Here is a 21493-nt window from a genome sequence, read left to right as displayed (position 1 = left end):
GATTCTGTTTTACATATAATGGTTACTACAGAATACCATTAATCTTAGTTCAAATGTGTCTTGTCTTAGATTTTTTATTTATTTATTTTTGCATATCACCTCTTACAGTTATCAGACTAAGAAACTTGATGGCTAATTTATTTAATTTTATTGGTGTCTTTTACAGCTTTTCAGTATTAAAACACTCTGATAGAATCATTGTGTATTACATATTAAAGTAATATAAGGTATTATCGCAATACACAGTGAAAATAAAACAGTGTAGGTTACTCCATTGAGCAGCACATACTGTAATAAAAGCAGAATGGATGGGGAAATATAGGCTGTAATTCAGAGAGGATTACTGCAAGTGGTAAGTCTTCCTACCATCAGCTTCACCCTGACAGGAACACTCCTGCCACTGAGGTTCCCCACTAATGGATGCAATTAACACAGATGGTGGTCACAGTGCCCATGGTGCACACTAATAAGGACATTGGGGGTGTGTCTAGTACTAATTAGCACTATCTCATTCCTTGTGCTGTGCCAAATGTTTCAGAGAATTGCTCAGCTGTGTATAACTACCACAATTAGAGGAACTACTTAAGGTTTTCAAACGATGGCTTTATTGGCTTCAGTGGAAGAAGTTGTGGTTTAGGCAGATTCAGCAGAGATATCGGAGTTAGAGGTGTGTGTTAGTGTTCATTTATATGTGCATGAAATTCAGTATGCACTTCTCTGTAGGGACATGAATGTTTGCGTGTGTGTGTCTGTATTTGTGTATGCACAAGAATTTCAGAATATGTGCGTGCATAGCTCTTAACTAATCAGGGACAAATTTCAACAGAATCAGGGACAAAGCCAGAAAAAATCAGGGACAATCAGGAACACGTTTAAAATATTAGTGCTATTTATTCATTTATTTGCAGTTTGTTTGCTAAGATAGTCCATTGGGTCAAAAGGAGCCCTTCTTCAATGGAGTCATGTGGCTAAAAGCTCCAGAAAATACAAATACATAGTACACATTGCACATATACATTACAGATTATCTCATTAGAATACAAAGTAAATATAATAAGAAAAGGTTAACAATGATAGAATACATCAGTATAGTTCATTAAACAGCAATAAAAACATTTTTTTTCACAAAAGTAGCAGCACATGGTAACTGTTAAGTAGGTGGTCAAATAGTTCAATAGAGCTGTGGAACTATAGGAGGCAGTGATGGCATATTTAGTTCTAGGAGAGAAGGAAGTGGTATTAGAAGGATTAGGTAGGATGGGAACAAGAGCACTTCTGTTGTGAAGTTAAGCTGTTAACTTGAGAGATTCATAGAATCACACCATATGAATTAATGTACATTTTGTGAAGTAAAAAATTCTACAACTCTTAATTATTGTCATTATTCATTAAGTGAAATTCACCAACTTTCCTCCAGAAGTCACCAGTTTTAGGAGGGATGAAGAGGAACAGAACTAAAATTTGAGTCAAAGTCAGGGACATTTGAGAGGTATGTGTGCATGTGAGTGTAGGGGTGTGCCTATGCCTATGCAGTGCACTGGCTACAAGTATAAACACTACAACCATCACAGGTCTGACAGTGCTAGTAGTAAAAAATGTGATTCACAAACAGACTAATGAGGTCTTCCTCACTGCGGCCATAACTGTCTCTGAATTATATCCCCAGTTGTGTAAATTGACCTACCTACGGTAGTTACTTCACTTACACAGTGGGTATTCTTTCTGAGTCCCAGGGATAATGGCAAAATAAGGTACTAAAACTAAACCAATGTGCAAACTGGCTTTTGTCCATATCCTTAGCATTCCTAAACCTTGAAACATCAGCTGTAAATATATTGTAAATAATAAGTACATAAATAATTTCCTAAATTACTGTACCTCCTTTTCTACATGTGCATATTACTGATTTTGGGTAAAATGCCTCACATCAAGAGGTTCTCCACTTTGTTTATCAGTTGAGTTGCCTTCTGTGTGGATTCTGCATGTCCTCACTGTGTTTGCATGGGTTTTCTCTAGGTGCTCCATTTCCTCCAACATTTCAAAGACATGAAATATGTGGAATAAACACTAAATTGGCCACAAGTTGAGTGTGCATGCATGTTATGGAAGGACAACCGCGGCAGGTCTATTCACATAGTGGTGTGAAACTTGGCTCTAGATGATTGTCACTAATGAAATGACTTCCCAATACTATGTGCAAAAATGAGAAAAAGGAGTTGTGTGTGGATAGATGGATATTACTGATTTTGTGTACATAATTTACCTTCTTTCAGTCTGAGTATACTGTTATTACAGTTGATTGTACTTCTTATTTTCCTGACTGCTCTTATGGCCTGGGTCATAGCTGACAAGGGTCTTTGGACCATTCCAATTGTTGGTTAACAAAGTGAAATAAATAAAAAGTAAATAAATAGTTTTCCTACAGTACCTTTGATGGTATCTGTCAATATTATAAGAACACTGAAGTATTCTAGCTGTGCATTACTCAAGATATTATTTTCACAGCAGGTATAGTAGCAAATACCTAGTTATATAATAATATAGTATTTTGTTGCATATGCAATAAAAGTGTCACGGTTTTCAACAATGCCTACAGAAGTACAACATGAGCTGAAATCATACCTCTCAACCTCTGAGTACAGAAAAAAATTTGGAGAAAGCCTGATGTAGATATTAAATATTGCTCTTATAAACTTAGAAAGTTGCAAGAATAACAGGATTAGTCTTAGCATGCACTAGAGGCACTTTTTAAATATAACTGAAAACATTTAAAAAGTTAATAGAACAAAAGATTTTGTAGCAAAAAGCTGCAAGTGAAAAATAAGATGAAAACTTTGAAGTTTGAAACTCTAATCTCTGGCATTATTGATTAATGGTATGGATCCAGAAGAAGGGACAGCTCAATTTGACAGAGAGCAGTGACAGTTGAGATTTATAGGAATTGTGTGTGTGCACGAGAGAGAGTGTGTGTGTGTGTGTGTGTGTGTGTGTGTGTGTGTGTGTGTGTGTGTGTGTGTGTGTGTGTGTGTGTTTGTGTGTGTTTGTGTGTGTGTGTTTGGATGTGTGCATGTGAGTGGTTGAATAAATGATAGGAAGTGCTAGTGTCCATGTGATGCATAGTCCACCAGCAGTTTTTATTAGAGTAAAGCACGTTAGCAATTGCAGTAATCGCTGAGTGATTCAAAGACATGCAAATTAGCTGACAATGAGGTCTTGCCTCATTGCAGCTAATGTGGTTGTGAATGGCTGGTTTCACAATTATGCTAAAAAGCCCTTTTCTCAGAAGCCTTAATGCTCATGGTTAGGCCTGTTTTTGAATCTTGGCCTTAGTGCTGAAAGATCTATTTGGTGTCATACCTATATCACATAAGACAATTTGCACAATAAATCAGTAGGATAGCAGGGATGGGGTAAAAGGGTACTTAAATTGAAAAATGCCATGCAGAGATGTAACTTATATATTTTACATTTGTTTGCCAGGAAAGTCCGACTTGCAACAAAGCCAATTTTCAGTGGAGACCCGGGGAGAAACACTCTGGATATATATCCCACACAGATAGAGGGAGGACATGCAGACTCCACATAGAAGGAACTCCATCCAAGAATCGAACTGGAAAACCTCTTGCTATGAGGTGACAACATTACCACTGCACCACTGCATTGTAACCAAGTTCAGGTCTTTTTTTTTTTTTTTTTTGAGCTAGGCTGTGGATTGGCTGCCGTACTATAGGTAGTCAGTCACACAGTAAATAGAATATGTTTCTTTTTTTAATTTTTCAGTCTTCTGGTGAAAGCTGGGAGTGGTGTTTGGATTTGGTGGTGCATGGTTGGCTGGTTTACTGTAGAAAGCCAATCATCTTCCTACATTTCTTTTTTTCTCTTCATTTGAAGTACCGAGAGGGTGGAGGTAAGTTCGTGAGACCAGCACAGGGCACTAGTTGAGCCAGATGCATGTCTGTAATAAATTATGTATAAACGGTTGAGCCTTGCACCTAGAAAATGAGAACACGGGACACACTTGTGTCACTTATGTATGTTTGAGAAGTATAATAACTTGTGGCTGGTGACCACAGTTAATAAGTGTCTAGGAGGAAGACACACTAAACATCTGTCATAAATTTCTGTAAAAGGTAAAAAATTGGTAATGAAATAATGCAGACTTTCTCTACGCAACAATAGATTCATAAAAGTTATATTTCTACTCACTGTACTCCCAATAAATTCCTAAACTCTGGAATAGTATCCCCATACACATAAAACTCTTCAACAAACTCAGTAGTTTTAAACTACCACTGCTTAAACAGCATCTTAACCAGTCCTGGTGCTGCACATGCTCATCACTGCTTTAAGGCTTTGTGTTCACCATACAATACTCTCCAAATACATACTCTTAACCTCTCCCTGAAATGACAAAACCATTTTTATACATAACTGCTGCCTGTACAGTTCACTAAGTTGCAAGAAGGCTTTCTCTTTAGTAACTTCCACCTCTGTAAAATCTTAGAATCTATAAATGCAACTACTGTTTATGAATAAATGTAAATAGAAATGTAACTAATCTGTGTTTAACTGCAACTTAGTATAATGCAATGTAAGCAAATAGAGCATTTCTCCCTGTGCCTCTTGTGATAATAGGTATTACCCAGTCAGACTTTCCCAGTAAACAAAGATAAATACATATAAATAATACTTCAATATCCTATTATGTGCTTTTTATTTCCTGTTTGCATTTGGAAAATTAATTGAAGTAGGAAAAAAAGTACATTTTTTCTTTCTTGCACTACTGTAGCAATCCTTTATGTGATGATATTCAGGGGACATTTTACATGTGTGTGTGTGTGTGTGTGTGTGTGCTGTACATAGTATAGTATAACACCTGGCTGTCTAAAAGGTGTGTGTGTGTGTGTGTGTGTGTGTGTGTGTGTGTGTGTGTGTGTGTGTGTGTGTGTGTGTGTGTGTGTGTGTGTGTGTGTGTGTGTGTGTGTGTGTGTGTGTGTGTGTGTGTGTGTGTGTGTGTGTATGTGTGTGTGTGTGTGTGTGTGTGTGTGTGTGCGCGTGTGTGTGTGTGTCTTGTCTGCTGTTGATGGCTTAATGTAAGTTTCTGCACTGTATAACTGGTGAGATGTAAAAGTTCTACAGCTATGCTAACATTTGTTTCATTACCTTTCTATGTACTTCTGTTGTATGCTGTAAACAGGGAAGAAATCAGTGAGTATCCAGCCATTTTTTATACTTCCTTTATATGACTCAGAACATGAGACAGAGATAGAAGTTGACCCAGCAGTCAGTGACGAAAATGTAGGAGCCAACCCGTTACTGGCTCTAAGTCCACTGTCGTCTGAATGCATTCACACACTCACACTTATATGTGCACCTAAGGTGAATTTAGCAGTGAAGATCCACATACAGTTATGCATTTGGAATATGGAGAGAATCTAGAAGCCCCTGTGAAAATGCATGTGAAGAATAGGCCAGATTCACAAGGAAGGCATCCCAGCTGAGAATTTACCTGGAATCAAAAGCTATGAGGCAGTAGTGCTCTCTTCTGAGTCATTTTTGCCACTGTCAAATGTATCTAAACTGTGAAAGATAATTTTATGGCCATGATTGCCCACCTACCATGTAATTTGTAAGTTTCATTATACCAATATAGTGTTTGACCTATTCACTGACCACATCTGCAGGCCAGGAATTACAGAAGATCTCATGATGCAGTTTTCAAAGTCTTATGAATTATGCTCTGAATATATGGAAGGCTAAACGATAATGGAACATACAAATTGTCCTGCATATCACATGCTATTTATGTTTTATTGATGACATCTTTATTTTGTGAGAAGGTGTCACCTTGCAGCTTGGAGATTTTATCACTTACCTCAATCAAACAACCCCCTTCCTGAAGTTTACCTCTTCCCATAGCTATACTTCAACCACTTTCTTAGATATGCAGATTTCCAAGGACACTAACAATAACAGAATCACCACTGATCTATTCAGAACACCAACGAGGGTTAACTTATTACTCCACAGTAAAAGTCTACCTCCTTCAAAAAACAAGTATAATGCAGTGAAGTCCCAAGGCTATAGATTAGCTAGAATTACCACAGAGATGGAACCATTTTTGAGAAACCTGAACAACTTTGAAAATGATTATCTAGTAAGAGGCTATGAAAGTCAGATGTTAAAAAACATCCTGGAACCCATTATAGAACTGAAAAGGACGGAAGCACCTTTACTCAACCTCCCCAGTAGGAGAATGTTAAGAAATTCCACAGAGAATAACAAATGCAAAAAACAGCTGCATCCTGACATACACTTTGGATTATCATGTTATTGAAAAAAACTGGGACATTGTCACAGAAAACCCTTTTCTGATTAACATCTTAGGTGAAGCCCCATCCTTTGTTTATAGGAAGCCCAGGAACATTAGAAGTTTTGTTGAATTTAAACCTAGACCGTATGAGAGAAATACTAAAATATATGAAACTAATTGTACATTTTGTATATTTATACAGCAATATGATAGTCTTATTGCCCTTATTTAAAGAAAATCATTAAGACCAGTGCAGAGGGTAACTGTAAACTACAAAAGTAATTTACAGGGCACAGTGCAATGAATGTGATGCGTTCTATGTGGGCAAGACTGTAAATAAACTCAAGCGTAGGATTTCATGTCATCTGTCAGAAATCCGCTCTGGGTATAAAAATAATGCAGTAGCCAAACACCTTTCTTTTCATAAAAGACACACAGGTTTTAATTTCCAGATCCTGGATCACATAGACATGGGTGTTCTTGAAGGAGACATCCCAAATATTCTGGAGAAACATGAACTCATGTGGCAATTAAAGCTGAACTCTTTTAGGAAGTCTGGACTAAACTACTACTGCTCAATTAAAAGAGCACTGGAACTTAGAAAATTGCCACATTGTTTACATGACTCATTTTATTTTATTTTATTTTATTTTATTCTACCAGTTGGTTTTAAATGCCATTTTAAATCAGTTGCAATTTAATTGTATATTTTGTTTCCATCATCATACTTTTTTTCTTATTATTTTTTCTTTTTCTGGTTCTCTTTTTTCTACTTTATTCAAAATGATGTGTAATAACAATACTAACTAATTATACAATTATATATATTTTTATAGATAGTTTTTAGGGTTCTTGTTCACAGACCTGAAGAAGTCTAGAAGGACGAAAGTGATCTTTGTTAACAATAGGTTATGAAAATAGAATATGATTTTTACAATTGATTTTTTACATGCAAAGTGTATATGTATATATTTATATATATTTTCTGATTGCCAAATAGACTAAGGTTGATATATTTTCAGCCATGTAAAATATTGTCTTGGATAAAATCAGATTTAATAATTTACTTAATAATCTGGTTAAATAAAAGGTATCACATCATTATAAATTTTATTTAAAGTACATAATGGTTATATTATTATGACAGAAACTAAGTAGGAGAGGACCAGCTCGAGTGTCACACTGATGGGGGAAGGGATGTTAATTTAACATGTGTACCAATAACACTTTGTTTTACAGCACAATAAGCCACTCCCCTTGCCTGATAAAAAGTATATATATATATATATATATATATATATATATATATATATATATTTAGAAAGCTTGTGAGGAAACTATTACTCTATTTTTGTTTTACTTAGATTGCTTGTCTGTCTACTTAATAAAGGATTTTCAACTGGAAACAGACTGCCTGCCTTACTTGGATTACTTTCGAATACTTAGTAATTCTGTACAATTATATATTTTTTATTTTTATTTTTTATTTATCTATTTTTTTGACTTAAGATGAGTTTAAGTTTGCTACTTCTACTACTTTTGTCTGATCTGATTAATATACAGTGATTAACTATGGATATATGGACTGAAAATCTTCCACACAGAGACGTTTCTTACACTGATTTGATTATTAATATTTCCATAGGAGAGCCAACTGTAAGAAAAACAGAAGGTAGCTGGTAGTCTTCAGAATAACCACCGAGCAGGAAGGAGAACACCTGTAGAAACAGCATAAAAATCCATACATGCTGAACTATAATACTAAAGCCACTAATGCAAAATGTAGTTGTGCATTTTATTTCCATTTGTTGTATCTCTGTGTGTATCAACTTCCTTTAGGTAACTGTGCCGTGTGATAGTCATATATCATGGAATCACTTCTAATTTACCTTAAAGCATTTTGTTGTGTGGCAATACTTAAAATTATGCAACATGGATTTTTGTGACATAGCTTGTATTAAATACAGTTAATATCTGATTTTTTTTAGTTTGTTTATAGATGAAAATTCTTAAGTAAATTATTTGCAATTTCTTTCTAGATTTTATATCCGTTTTTACCGGTTAGTTTTAGCTACAGTATTTGCTATTACTGAGATCAACCAAAACCCTGAATTATTACCAAATATCACCCTGGGATTCAGGCTATATGATTCTTGCTATTCAGAAGTCCGAGCACTTGAAGGCATCTCCTGGCTCATGACTGGGCAAGAAGACACAGTTCCAAATTACAGCTGTCATGCTAAATCAGTTCTAGCTGGAGTTATTGGAGAAGCTGGATCAGGACAGACTATTCCCATGGCTCGGATGCTGGGAGTATTCAAGTATCCACAGGTAAGAAGTCTGATTATCTAACACTGTTTCAAGCTTTCTTCGTCTAATACAAAAACAAATGTGCTACTATACATATAGCTGCATTTGTGTGGGTTTGTTCTATATTTGAACATTTTTGTTATCTTCCATTATTTACAACTAGATTTGGGGTGGCCACGGTGGTGCAGCGGTTAGGGTTGCTGCCTCACAGCAAGAGGCTCTCCAGTTCAATCCTCGGCTGGGGTGCCTTCTGTGTGGAGTCTGCATGTCCTCCCTGTGGTCGTGTGGGTTTCTTCCGGGTGCTCCGGTTTCTTCCCACATCCCAAAGACATGCTGTAGGTGGATTGGACACTCTAAAGTGGCCCTAGGCATGAGTACGTGCATGTGGGTGCCTTCTGTGGAAGGTTGGGTGCCAGGCTGGCAACTCGACACTATTAAACTCTACTGCCAATCATGAGTGGACAGGTGATCCACTGTGGTGATCCCTAACCGGGAAAAAGCCAGAAGAAGATTTACAACTAGATTTGCTTTTGTTGTTCAAACACTTTTTGCGTATCTATTGTCTTTACTTGCCATGTTGATGCATTTCAAATAAACTGGTAGGGAAGGTGGTAATGTGTTATACATTCTGAGAGGGAGCGTTTAGTATAGGCTTCATAAACAGGTATAAAAGGCACAATATGACTGTGGAATGTGACTCTTGTCATATTCAAGCCTTCAGCCACTGGATGATTGAAGGAAGGAAACAAGACAAGTTTTGCTGATGATTTGCTTCTTTTTCAACTCATCTCTGACTTTTTTTTTTAAATGTTTTCGTTTATCTATTTTCGTTTGTTGGTTTTAACTGATTAAAAGCTATATTGTCTTTGATGTTCTGGTATCATTATCAGAGTTTTTAACATTTTTGACATCCATTTAGGCAACATGGTTTTATGTTAAAATGTGATTATGATATGGGAGAGCAATGAATAGTTGCCTGTTTTCTTTAAAATCCCATTACGCTTTCTCTCATCTTATTAATATAAAGGATTTAATTTCCATTATAGCAATTTTTATGATGTCATTTCAGGACATGACTGTATAAAGAATTCATGTAATAATGGTTGTATCAACATGAGCACTTCTCTCTGAATTAACAGTCATACAACACTGTCAGTACCAACTTAGTGTACTCACTGGCTTGTGCTTTGGCAGAAAATTATCCTTGCATATAATCATATACATGTTTAATGAAAAAAAAAAAAAAAAAAAAAAGTGCACCAGCAGTGATCACCAGTATAATGGATGTAGGACCCATTGTTTCAGGCAGTATTGATTGTTAATTTAAGTAAGGTAGAGTGTCGGAACCAAAACAGAACAACAGCTTTAGAGACTAATTTATTGAATTCCTTTCCTCCAGCCCTACCAGGCAACTCCTTTCTAGGAAGAACTGTTTTTTCTTTCTAGATCTATACTCATTAGAAAACAGTATGGCAGCTGGCAAGGTTAAAGATTCATGTTGGCTGAGAGAAAATCAGAGAGGAGAACTCTTTAGCTGTTGTTGGAAGTCATTAGCTATTGCATCTACCTGCTTATGGGGGTGCACACTGTGGTGTGTGACAGAATTTTACAGTGCATTACCACATTATACTATTGTGTACAGGAGGGTGTAACATGATGTGATAAAGGGACACTGGCCATATACAGTTGGAGTGGGTGAGAGAATAAATGTGAAGATTTGTTTTTTAGAGTGTGGCTCCGTAGCTGTGCTGTGTAGGGAGCATGGAGAAGGTTGCAACAGTGGCTAGCTGAAACTTAGACTGAAGTGTGGGCAACAGTGGCCCACCTTGGTAGTGGCTGTGGGGTTATGTGGGGGCAGATACTTGTGATACTCTCATTATCTCTCCTGATGGTCACTGAAACGTTCTTGTAACAGGAATAGGCAAAGCTACACATACTTTAGTGTTAATGGATCAGTATTCCAACCATGCCATGAGATTTCACTTGAAGACAGTGCATGTCTACGAGTAGTATCATGGTGTCCCAGTCTACACTATAACAGTCAACTATTCTCCTGTCATGGAGGTGGTGTTAGGCAAGGCATTTTTGGATCCTTCTATGTCATGGAGAGAGACAGAATGTCCTATCAGAGATGGTGTCTCTCAGAGTTACTATTATCATGTACTGCTCAGCTATGACTGTTGTTGAACTTTGCACTGTAACATTGTCTTTCTCCCTGTTCTCCAAAAAATCTTGGTGTACAAATTTGCTGGTAACTACGATTTGCCGTACAGTTTTTATATATTTTTGAATCACACTGCCATATTACTTAGCCTTATTTTCATTTTAACTGGGTCCATTAGCATATTGTGGTCATCTCTGTATAATTATATTTTCATTAGTATAAAACTGTCTCTCTCTAGAAACCTTACACTGGCCTGATTTCCCATCAGCTTCTTCTCTCACAACATATTCATTCCATTTTATATCAACCTTCTTTCTGCCCCAACCTATCTCCCCTCATCTCCTACTACACTCCTACTGGACTCTTCAAATCTCTGACCAGCACCTACTTCAAACTCATCAACCAAATAATAACACTGGCTGCAACCTCTACAGCTACAACCCTGCCAAATCATGGAACAAACTACTCTGAGAAATCAGGAATCTGAATAATGCTAAGGAATTCAAATCAGCATTAAAAGAGTACCTGAACAGTCAATGGTCCTGCAAATGCACTCAGCCTCCCTAACTTGTTCTCTAGTACTCAGCCTCCCTTACCTATTTTTGTCTTTCCCATTTCTCCTATTGCAGCACACTTGCCTACCTTAAACCACTACTCAACTTCTCCTCTATCTACTAAATCTCACTTTTTCCTTCCCAACCAAAACACACTTCCACTCTCTTATCCTTCCCATCTACTACCCTTTTACTGTAACTCCTTCTATCAATACTTCCTAACTATACTGTATTTCCACCACAAGCCCATCTCTAAACAAAGTCTTATTATTTAGTCCACTATGTATTGAACCCAAGTAAACTTGTACTGTCTAGTCTTTATCTTAACCTGTCTGCATTATATATTATTTTATAGTTGGAAATTGATTTAAACTGGTCTGTACTCAATTAATGTCTATTTTGAACATTATTATATGCTGCTAACAAATGTTACTTGGAGCTTATCTCCAAATTATTGATGTATTATGTTTTCAATTATTGATGTATTACCATTTCTACTATTATACTATGTAAAAGTGGAGCTTTTCTCCCAGAGCCTCCTCTAAAAAAGGGCTATCAGCTCAGTCGGACATACCCGGTCAACAAATGTAAAATAAATAAAAATAAATAATAACTATAGTGCTGACTGAACAGTTTCACCTGCTTCTTTAAGAGCACTAGTAGTGTCACTGAGTCAGCCTCACTCTACATACCGCAAAACACATTGCAGGTCTATATAATTTCTGCAAATGGCCACATTGCTGAATGGAACTGCATCGAAAATGCAGTCAGGTGAACCCACCCCAGCCCCACTAATTATATATACCAACTCTGAGATCACACTACAGTGGGGAAAGGGGCAAATTTCCTGATCCAACCATAATGCAGTCTCAGTCAGAATGGTTCAACTGACTACATTTTTGATGCAGTGCCGTTCGACAATGTGGATAGTCACAGAAATTATATAGGCCTACACATTCCACAATTTGTTGCTGATTTCTAGCAACAGTGTACAGTAAAATCTCACTTAACCAGCACCTGTGGAGATTTCTAGATGCTGGCTAAGTGTAGTTTCTGGTTGTTTGAGAGCAACTTTGTGATTTTTGATTGGCTCGTATGCCAGACTCAATTAATTTAAAAATAGTAGGAAAAAAAAAACATAAATAGACATAAAACTGTTAAAAACAGTATGAAAGTTCAAATGTGAATGCCTATAGAACCATGTAGAATGGAATTAGTGCTTTAAGGCTCTTGCCTTTAAAAATGGTTTCAAAAACAAACCCCAGACATTAATGAAACTGTAATGAATGCTCTACTGATAAAACGCAGATCAAGGAGCTGATGAAGGAAGGGCCGAGTCAGGCAGATACCAAACACAAAGGCAACACGGAACACAATGGTAACCTACAGCAAGAACACAAAAGTCTGGTAATAAATCTTTCATCTTTAACACTAACTGATGCAGATATGTCACTTTTGAATAAATTGCTGTCATTTATTCCAGCCCAGAGAACTGTGTTAGCTGACATTCTTAAAGAACTTAAGTTATTTGGTCGCAACTTAACTTTAAAAACTAACTGACAATGTCAATATTTTTAAAAAACCCAGTACCTTTGTACCTAAATTACATCCTATGGTAGAAGCCTATGTGTCAGTATGTGAGAAGCAAATAAGGGAAGCATTTAATTCAGATAGAAGAGCTGTCTTTTATAACTTGAGTAAAGAAGAATCTGATGCTCTATATGACCTGAGGGAAATGCATTCAGTGGAAATTAGACCTGCAGATAAAGGAGGGGGAATTGTGATTATCAATAGGGAATTTTTTTTTCAATAATAATTCTTTATTATTTTTCTCTTGTTCATACAAACTCTTAACAGAAAAGTACAGAGATAATTTCCAAACAACTTCTATCAACATTATAACAAAATATATACATTATTTACATGAATGCTTTCACCATTTAAGTAATATATTATGGATAGGGAATTTTACATCCAGCAAATGATGAAACTACTGAATGACCATGAAACCTATACCTGTATCTCAGTAAATATAGTTAAATGTATTATAGACAGGATTGCTGTTTTGTTGTTTAACTTGCTGACTACAAATTTAATAGAGGATTTATTTAAGTATTTTAATGTAGAAACTCTCACCATTCCAGTTATATATGGCCTTCCAAAGGTATTTAAATATATCATATGTCCACCTATGAGACCCATAGTGTCTAGTAAAGGTTGGGCAACAGAAACCATGTCAATATATGTAGAGAATAATCTTTATTCAGTGCTTGAAAAGTGTGAAACAGTACTGAAGGACACAAAATCTTTTCTCAAAACATTGTATAGAAAGACAATTTCGATAAATACAGAGTATCTGCTTGTAACCTTAGATATTACATCACTTTTCACAGTAATTCCAAATCAGTGGGGAATAGAGAACATTAGGAGCTTGCTATGTTCTAAATGTGTTTTCTCTAATGATAAAGTGAATCTGTTATGCAGTCTGCTTGAAATAATTTTGGACAATAATGTTTTTGACTTTAAAGATGATTTCTACCTACAAAAGATTGGCGTAGCTATGGGCACAGCTTGTGCAAACAGCTGCACCAACCTAACTTTAGTCCAATGAGAAGAAACATCTCTACTACAGGGAAATGAATTTAGCAAATATGTTCTATGGTATGCACATTTTGTAGATGACATGTTTTTTCTATGGGAAAACTCAATAGAGAAGCTGAGTAGAGTCTTAGAGTACGTACACACAAACACACCATTTTTTAAAATTTACTTGTAAATACTCAAATGAACAGATAAAATTCCTTGATGTTCTAGTGAAAAAATCAGAAATGGGGCAGATCGCTACTAGGCTGTATAGAAAACCAAGTAGAAAGAAACCATTTAAAAAAACTTAAACCATCCACCCTAGCGGCTGATCATCTCCCAGCGGAATACCTACAAATAGCATCAGATGCCATTGCCTATCCCATATCAATCTTGATTAACAGAACTATAACTGAAGCTACCATCCCCTCTATTTGGAAAATCTCATATATCATCCCTCTTCATAAAGGAGGCACCTCCACGGAAACATCTAACTACAGACCTATAGCCATATTGTCTCCAATAGCTAAAATTATGGAACGGTGTGTTCACAAACAACTCCTACACTACCTCACCCTTAACAGTCCTTTGTCCAATACCCAACATGGTTTTCGTCCCCATCATAGTACAACCACTGCCCTCCTCTCCTTTGTTGACTCAGTCAATAACAACCGTAATAATAAATTAATATCCTCTGCTCTCTTTCTTGACCTATCGAAAGCCTTCGACATGGTCAATCACCAGCTTCTGCTCCACACCCTAGAAACCCTACATCTCGACAACCTAGCTCTAAGTTGGTTTAATGCTTACCTCCCTGGTAGGCAACAAGCTGTCCAGTGGCAAAACAGGCTATCCCACCTGCTCCCTAACGCCATTGGTGTTCCTCAGGGCTCTATACTTGGTCCCCTTCTTTTCTCCGTCTTCATAAATGATCTTCACTCAGTCATCCCCAAAGCCACCTGCATCCAATATGCAGATGACTCCACCCTGATCTGCTCTGACGTCTCTCTCCTGAAACTCCAAGCAGTCACCCAACACTGTTTTTCTATAGTCGAAAAATGGTTGAAACTCATACTTAATCCAACAAAAACCAAGTTACTGCTATTTTTCCCCTCTGTATCTACTCCCCTAGGACAAGCACCTCCAATTGCCAGCAACATGACCTTCCACGTGGAATCCACCAATGGCACCATCATTGAACCTGTCTCCAATACCAAACTATTAGGTGTTACTATTGACCACAAGCTTAAATTTGATATGCATATTACCCAAACCATTAAGTCTGTAAACAAGAAACTCGGCTCAATGTACAGAATAAAGAACTTTTTAACTCCTTATGCCAAACTAACCATTGCTCGCACTCATCTCCTCTCCATCCTCCTATATGCCTCCCCAGTACTTTCGTTCCTCAATAAGCATGAGCTCAATAAACTCTCGGTTGCCTATAATCATATTGCCGAATTTATAACAGGAACACCTTATCGTACTCACCATTGCCTTAACCTAAAGAAACTTGGTTGGTTAGAATTGCCCAATCTTCTCAAACTCAACCAACTCACTGAAGCATTTAAAATAATTAACCAACCGGATAGAACCCCCTCACTGAGCAAAATACTGACCCCCTACTCCAACCTAAACTGCCTACAATCATCAAAAAGTGTTCAGGTACTAACCATTAAATCTAATAATGCGGGTGGTGATGCTCTCTATGCCAACTCCATCGGAAAGCTTTGGAATTCCATTCCTAACAACCTAAGACTTACGACCTTGCTTAATCAATTCAAAAATAATCTCAAAGAATTCCTTAAATCACACTGGTTATGCCCTTGTCCTAAACCAGACTAATCCCAATGGTCTCATACCACCTCAGTCTCTTCCCCATCTCAGAGTTTATAATCTTAACCTCACGGCTTCTCAATGTAACCATGTTTAAGATTATCTACATAACATGTGAATGTTATTTAATCAGTATGAAAATTTTGCTGTTTTCTTTTATTATTATGTTAATGCTATTTCCTCTGTATGTAAATGTATTCTGTCTTCTCTTCATGGTGGAGCTTTTCTCCCCGGGAGCAATTATCTACATAACATGTGAATGTTATTTAATCAGTATGTAAACCTCGCTGTTTTCTTTTATTATTATGTTAATGCTATTTCTTCTGTATGTAAGCGTATTGTATCTTCTCTTCATTGTGGAGCTTTTCTCCCCGGGCCTCTACTGAAAAAGGACATGTATCCAGCTAGACTAGTCCGGTCAACAAATGTAAAATAAAATAAATAAATAAAATAATAATTCTATATTACATAAAAACAGCATGCATCCAAGACATGTTTATTTATTATTTATTTATTTATTTGCCTTTTGTTAACTGGGTTGGTCCACTGGGCTGGGGGCCCATTTTCAGTGGAGACCCAAAGAGAAAAGCTCCGATATAAAGAAAAAAGTTACAAAAATGTATAGCAATAATACAATCATTAAAATCAAAGAAAAATGCAATAGAAATATCTACAATTATACAATGCTTACATATGTGATATAGCAGTTGTAATGCTGAATGAAGAAGAAGAAGAATACTTAGGTGGGGTGGTGACAGGTGCAAGATGGAGAGTTGGCCAGGTAACTCTTTATTTCTCTTTTAAAAATGTTGGGAGAGTGGACAGAGTGTAGATGATTAGGGAGCTTGTTCCAAATTTGAGACATAGAGCATTTGTAAAGTAATTTCCCTATGATTTTATTGGGTCTGTAGGTGTCCAGCAGGTTTTGGTCAGTACTGCAGAGGGGTTGAGAGGCTTTATAATGGGATAAGAGGTTCGATAGGGAGGGGCAATTTGCGGGTTTATACAGTATGGAATGTGTAGTTTGAAGCTGAGATAGTAGTAGAAGTTGAGAGAATTCAAGCCATCAAAGTTGTTTGAGGGAAAGGCAATGGTGAGATTTGCATAGTAGATTACTGGCAAATCTAGCTATGTGGTTATATGTCTGACTGAGTTTAGTTAAAAGGTTTGCTTGCAGGTGAATAAGAATGGGGGACTCATAGAGAAGGCAAGGGAGGAGGTAGGCTTGGGCAAGGGAGGTCCTACAAGCAATAGGCAAGAATTTTTTGTTTCTGTACAATAGTCCAAGTTTTTGGTTGTTCCTTTTTATGGACTGTTGTATGTGAATGTCAAATTTCAGTTGATCATCAATAATGACCCCCAGCAGTTTGGTATGAGAATCAGCATGAAGTATTGTGTTATCTAGGGAAGAGATACAGAATGATGTTCTAAGATTGCCTGTTGATTTTGGAAGAAAGAGTAGTAGCTTGGATTTCTTTGGGTTAAGGATAAGTTGGTTATGTATTAGCCAATGTTCAATGGTGTTAAATGAGGTTTGTGTCAAGGAGTGGAGGTCAGTAGGGTTGTTGGCGAGGGTCTATATTAGAACATCAAAGTATTACTACTTCAAATGTTCTACTATTGAACCCTTTGCATCGAACGCTGAAACTAGCAAAGCTGCAGAATATCGAATACTTTCCTAGGGAAAGTATTCTGTGGGCCATTTCTGCAGCTTCGCTATTTCCTACACTGTGGAGTGAAGGTTATGGACCGGGTTAAGGTAAGTGTCCGAACGAAGGTGAGTGTGCGATAAGGACCTTTGGGTTAGGGAGTGGGAAAGGTGAGTGTGTGATAGTGACTTTAGGGTTAGGGAGCAGGTAAGGTGAGTGTGCAATAGGAAGTTTAGGTTTAGGGAGCAGATAAGGTGAATGTGGGATAGGGACTTTAGGGTTAAGGAGCGGGTAAGGTGAGTGTGCAATAGGGACTTTAGGGTTAGGGAGCGGGTAAGGTGAGTGTGCGATAGGGACTTTAGGGTTAGGGAGCGGGTAAGGTGAGTGTGCGGTAGTTACAGACCTTAGGGTTAGGGTTGGGTTAAGGTAAGTGTATAGCTAGTAGTATATGTATGGTTTAGTCTAGGGTTTTGTGAAGTGTATGTGTGTGGATTATGTACTTTGGTGTGCTTGCGTTGTGTGTATGTTTGTTGGAACAGCAAATATTTTTCACTGGGAAAACATTCACTGTTCTGAGTGTTCAATGTTATGGTGTTTTGAGTGAAATGGTTCGAGATTATATCATTCGATGTAGTCATACTTCGATGTTCTGATATAGACCCTGTTGGAGAGTGTGATAAGAGTAGAATCATCAGCGTATTGGATTAGAATGGATGTATGGCAAGCAGAGTGAAGGTTATTAGTGAAAATATTAAAGATAAGGGGGCTAGGATGGATCTTTGGGGAACCCCTGCGTTGTTAGATAAGAAGGGAGAACAGGTGGACATCCATCTAACAGATTGTTGTCGGTTAGTAAGGTAGCTAGAGAACCAGTTAATAGTAGAAGAAGAGAGGTTGAGCTCAGTTAGTTTGTTAAGAAGCTTAGGGGGAGATGGTGTCAAAAGCCTTAGAGAGGTCGAGTAATAGGCATGACACCAGTTTGTTGTCATCTCTGGCTTTGGCTATGGTCTGTGTAAATGAAAGGAATGCAGTGAAGGAGCTGTGGTAGGGCCTAAATCCATGTTGAGAGGAGGTGAGGAGATTTTCCTGGAGTAAGTATTTGAGAAGCTGAGAATTAATGCATCTTTCAAGGATTTTAGAAAGAGGTGAGAGAATGGCTATAGGGCGGAAATTAGCTGGGTCGGTGGAGTTACCTCCTTTATGTAGTAGAATTGTATAGAAGGATTTCCAAATGTCTGGGACTATGGATTCTTTAATGGAGCAGTTTATAAGAATGGATACTGGATAAGCTATGGCATTGGCTGCAAGTTTGCGAAATAGTCAGTAAGTTGTCAAATGAGGGAGAGCATGACTTAAGCTTCAGCAGAAAGGATTTTATGTAAGCTGTGGGAACTGGTTTCAGGGAAAAGGAGGACTGGGAGTTGGTGGAGGTAGGGGTGGGTGTAAGAGTATGGTTGGAGTCAGGAGGGGTTAGTTTGTGGATTGAGTCAATGAATAAACTATTTATTAGGGAGGCTATTTCTACAGGAGATTTATCAAGGAAAGGGGTAGGGGTAGTGGGTTTTCCTGGGTAGAGAATATTATTTATGGAGTGCCAAAATTTTAGGGGGGTTGGAAGTATGCGTGGTTTGAGCCTCTAGGTAGTAATTTTTCTTGTCTTGTATAATGAGTTTTTTTGTAAGGTTTTTTAGTTCTTTAAATTTGAGGAAGAGAGTGGGAGATTTAGACTTTGACCATTTTTTCCATGTGGAGTCTTTGAGTTTCATGGTGGAGAGGGTATGTTTGGAGAGCCAGGGTGTGGGATTAGATTTGATCCTTATTTTTCTTAGTGGGGCAAGAGAATTTAGGATGTTTAGAAAAATGTTGTTAAATTCCTGAACAGCATTGTTTAGGGGAAGGTGGACAAGGTGGGACCAGTCTATAGGAGGCAATAGATGGTTGAACTTCTCTGCATTGAAATTAGAGAGGTTACAGCAGTCTCTATAAATATATTTTTTAGAGGTATGAGGTAGTATCCTTTGCATAGAGATTGGGAGGTGATCGCTTAGAGAGTCAGGTAGAGTACAGGGATTATAGTATTGATTAGGATTAGAGGTTAAGATCCAGTCTAGTATGGAGCTGGAGTCTTTGTTGATTCAGGTGGAAGTAGAAATATGTTGGCTGAACCCAAAGAGGTTAATACTAAGACTAGGGGAGAGGAGTAAGAGTTTGTTCCAGTCTGTTTTGACATCTCCAAGTAGTATTGTTTCATATGATAGATTCTGGGAAGTCCAGGCTAGTATACATTCAAGTACTGGAATATTATTACCTGGAGGGATGTAGATGGATGCACTTGCAATTTTCTTGTGTGGGTTAAAGTGACAGTTAAGGAAGATGAGTTCTACAGGAGAGAAGTCAGGGAGGGGAATTGAGATGGGGTAAGGTTAAGATGTTCTGAGTATAGGACAGCTACACCTCCACCCTTTTTGGATAGTCTGTCCTGCCGGAATATGATATAACCTAGGGGAAGGATTTTTGCATTTGTGATATAGAGTTTGAGCCATGTTTCAGTTAGGGTTAGGATGTGGGGAGAGTAACTAGCAATCCATGCATGTAAGTCTGTAATTTTATGTGTGAGACTTTGTAGGTTAATAGAGTAGATGGAAAGGAGTTTTGATGGGGAGGATGGGAGTAGGAAACTATTTAATGAGGTGGAGTTAGTAGAGTTGGATGGAGTTAGTGGACCAGGGTTGGGGTGGATGTCCCCATCTGGTAGGAGAGTGATAGGAGGTATGAAAGCTTTAGTGCAAAAGAGGTGGTAGGTAATGAGTTTAAATTTCTGTTTAGAGGGGGAGAGTGTGAGGCTAATGTATTTAAATTTGTGACAGTGAATACACACAGTATTATATAGGGAGTGTGAGATGGGGAAGGTGGGCCAATTGTTAGGGGTGGGTGTGAAGTGGGGTAGAGTAGGGGGATATAGAAGGGTTATCAAGGTTGGTGTGATAAGAGGATAAGCAGGAGAGGATGATTAAGATGGGTGGTATAAGGAATTGCAGTTGCATATTGTGAGAGTGAGTATGAGAAAGTGAGGATGGTAGGAGAGTGGGTTCATAGGTTCATAGGTTGGTACTAGGCTATTGGCCCTAGGGCCTATACAAGCGTAGCCATAACAATTCTCTTGATATTTCTTCCACAATATTTACTTCACTGGACCCCTGTCTTGCAGGGCGACTGCCATGATCCCCGGGGTGAATTTCCTATCTCCCATCCAATCATCAAGGTTCTTTTTGAAGAGGCCCAAGGAGGTGCTCTGCTTGACATGTATGAGCAGTCTAGTCCAGAGTATGTGGAGTCTCTGAGTCAGGAACCTATCCCTCCAACATGTTTTGTTCATTATGATGACAAGGTTTAGATCCCTGGAGCGTGTGGCTCTGAGGGATTGGGATTTCTTTAAGTGGAGCATGTCCAACAGCTCAGTGTTTGACATGGCCTTGTATGTTAAGCAGAGATCATCTCTGAGTAGACGATATGCCACAGAGTATAGCTGGAGTTTTTTTAGACGGTCAGCATATGGCATCTGATTTAGGCCTGTGATTCTTTTAGTGAGGTTTTTCTGCGTCCTTTTCAGCTGTTGCAGATATCTTGTGAGGTACATACCAAATGGGGCATTATACTCTATAATGGGTCTAATGAGAGATGAGTACAGTGGGACAATGACCTCCTTTTTTCTGGATGAAAAGCCCTTAGTGATGTGCTGTGCCACATAGAAGGATTTCCTGACTGTTGTGGCGATATGGTTATCAAAGGTGAGACCACTGTCCACCTGTGTCCCTAAGTGTCTCATCACACTTTCGATGTTTAGTGTACTGCCACCTATGTGGTAATTCATGGGTACATGTTTTTTCCAAAGGGGATAACTATACATTTCTTGGCATTAAGCTTGAGCCCATGGCTCTGGCACCAGGCATCTGTTTCTGTAAGGCCCTTTTGTAGAATGTATGCGCACAAAAGAGCTGTGGAGACTGGCAATGAAACTAATGCTTTGGGCAAACATTATAAAATGAGGGGTTGTAAAATTGATTTTAAATTTGTAGTTTTGGGA

At 37.9% G+C, this 21493-nt stretch overlaps 1 protein-coding gene across 1 annotated transcript in view; it reads left to right on the top strand.

Moving 5' to 3' along the window:
* The first annotated feature begins 761 nt into the window (after positions 1 to 761).
* The window catches only part of LOC122801334 (extracellular calcium-sensing receptor-like), a 369667-nt gene continuing 348935 nt past the window's right edge, over positions 762 to 21493 (top strand). Inside the window, exons 1-2 of the mRNA XM_044070873.1 lie at positions 762 to 783; positions 8379 to 8644. Of these exons, the coding sequence (XP_043926808.1) occupies positions 762 to 783; positions 8379 to 8644 (288 nt within the window). The remainder of the gene's footprint in view (positions 784 to 8378; positions 8645 to 21493) is intronic.

The sequence above is a fragment of the Protopterus annectens genome, chromosome 4.part1, assembly GCF_019279795.1.
Source record: "Protopterus annectens isolate FY-2018-M chromosome 4.part1, PAN1.0, whole genome shotgun sequence".
In the NCBI taxonomy this organism is placed as follows: Eukaryota; Metazoa; Chordata; order Ceratodontiformes; family Protopteridae; genus Protopterus; species Protopterus annectens.
The sequence above is the reverse complement of the archived record's forward strand: the minus strand, read 5'-3'. Positions and strand labels throughout refer to the sequence as shown.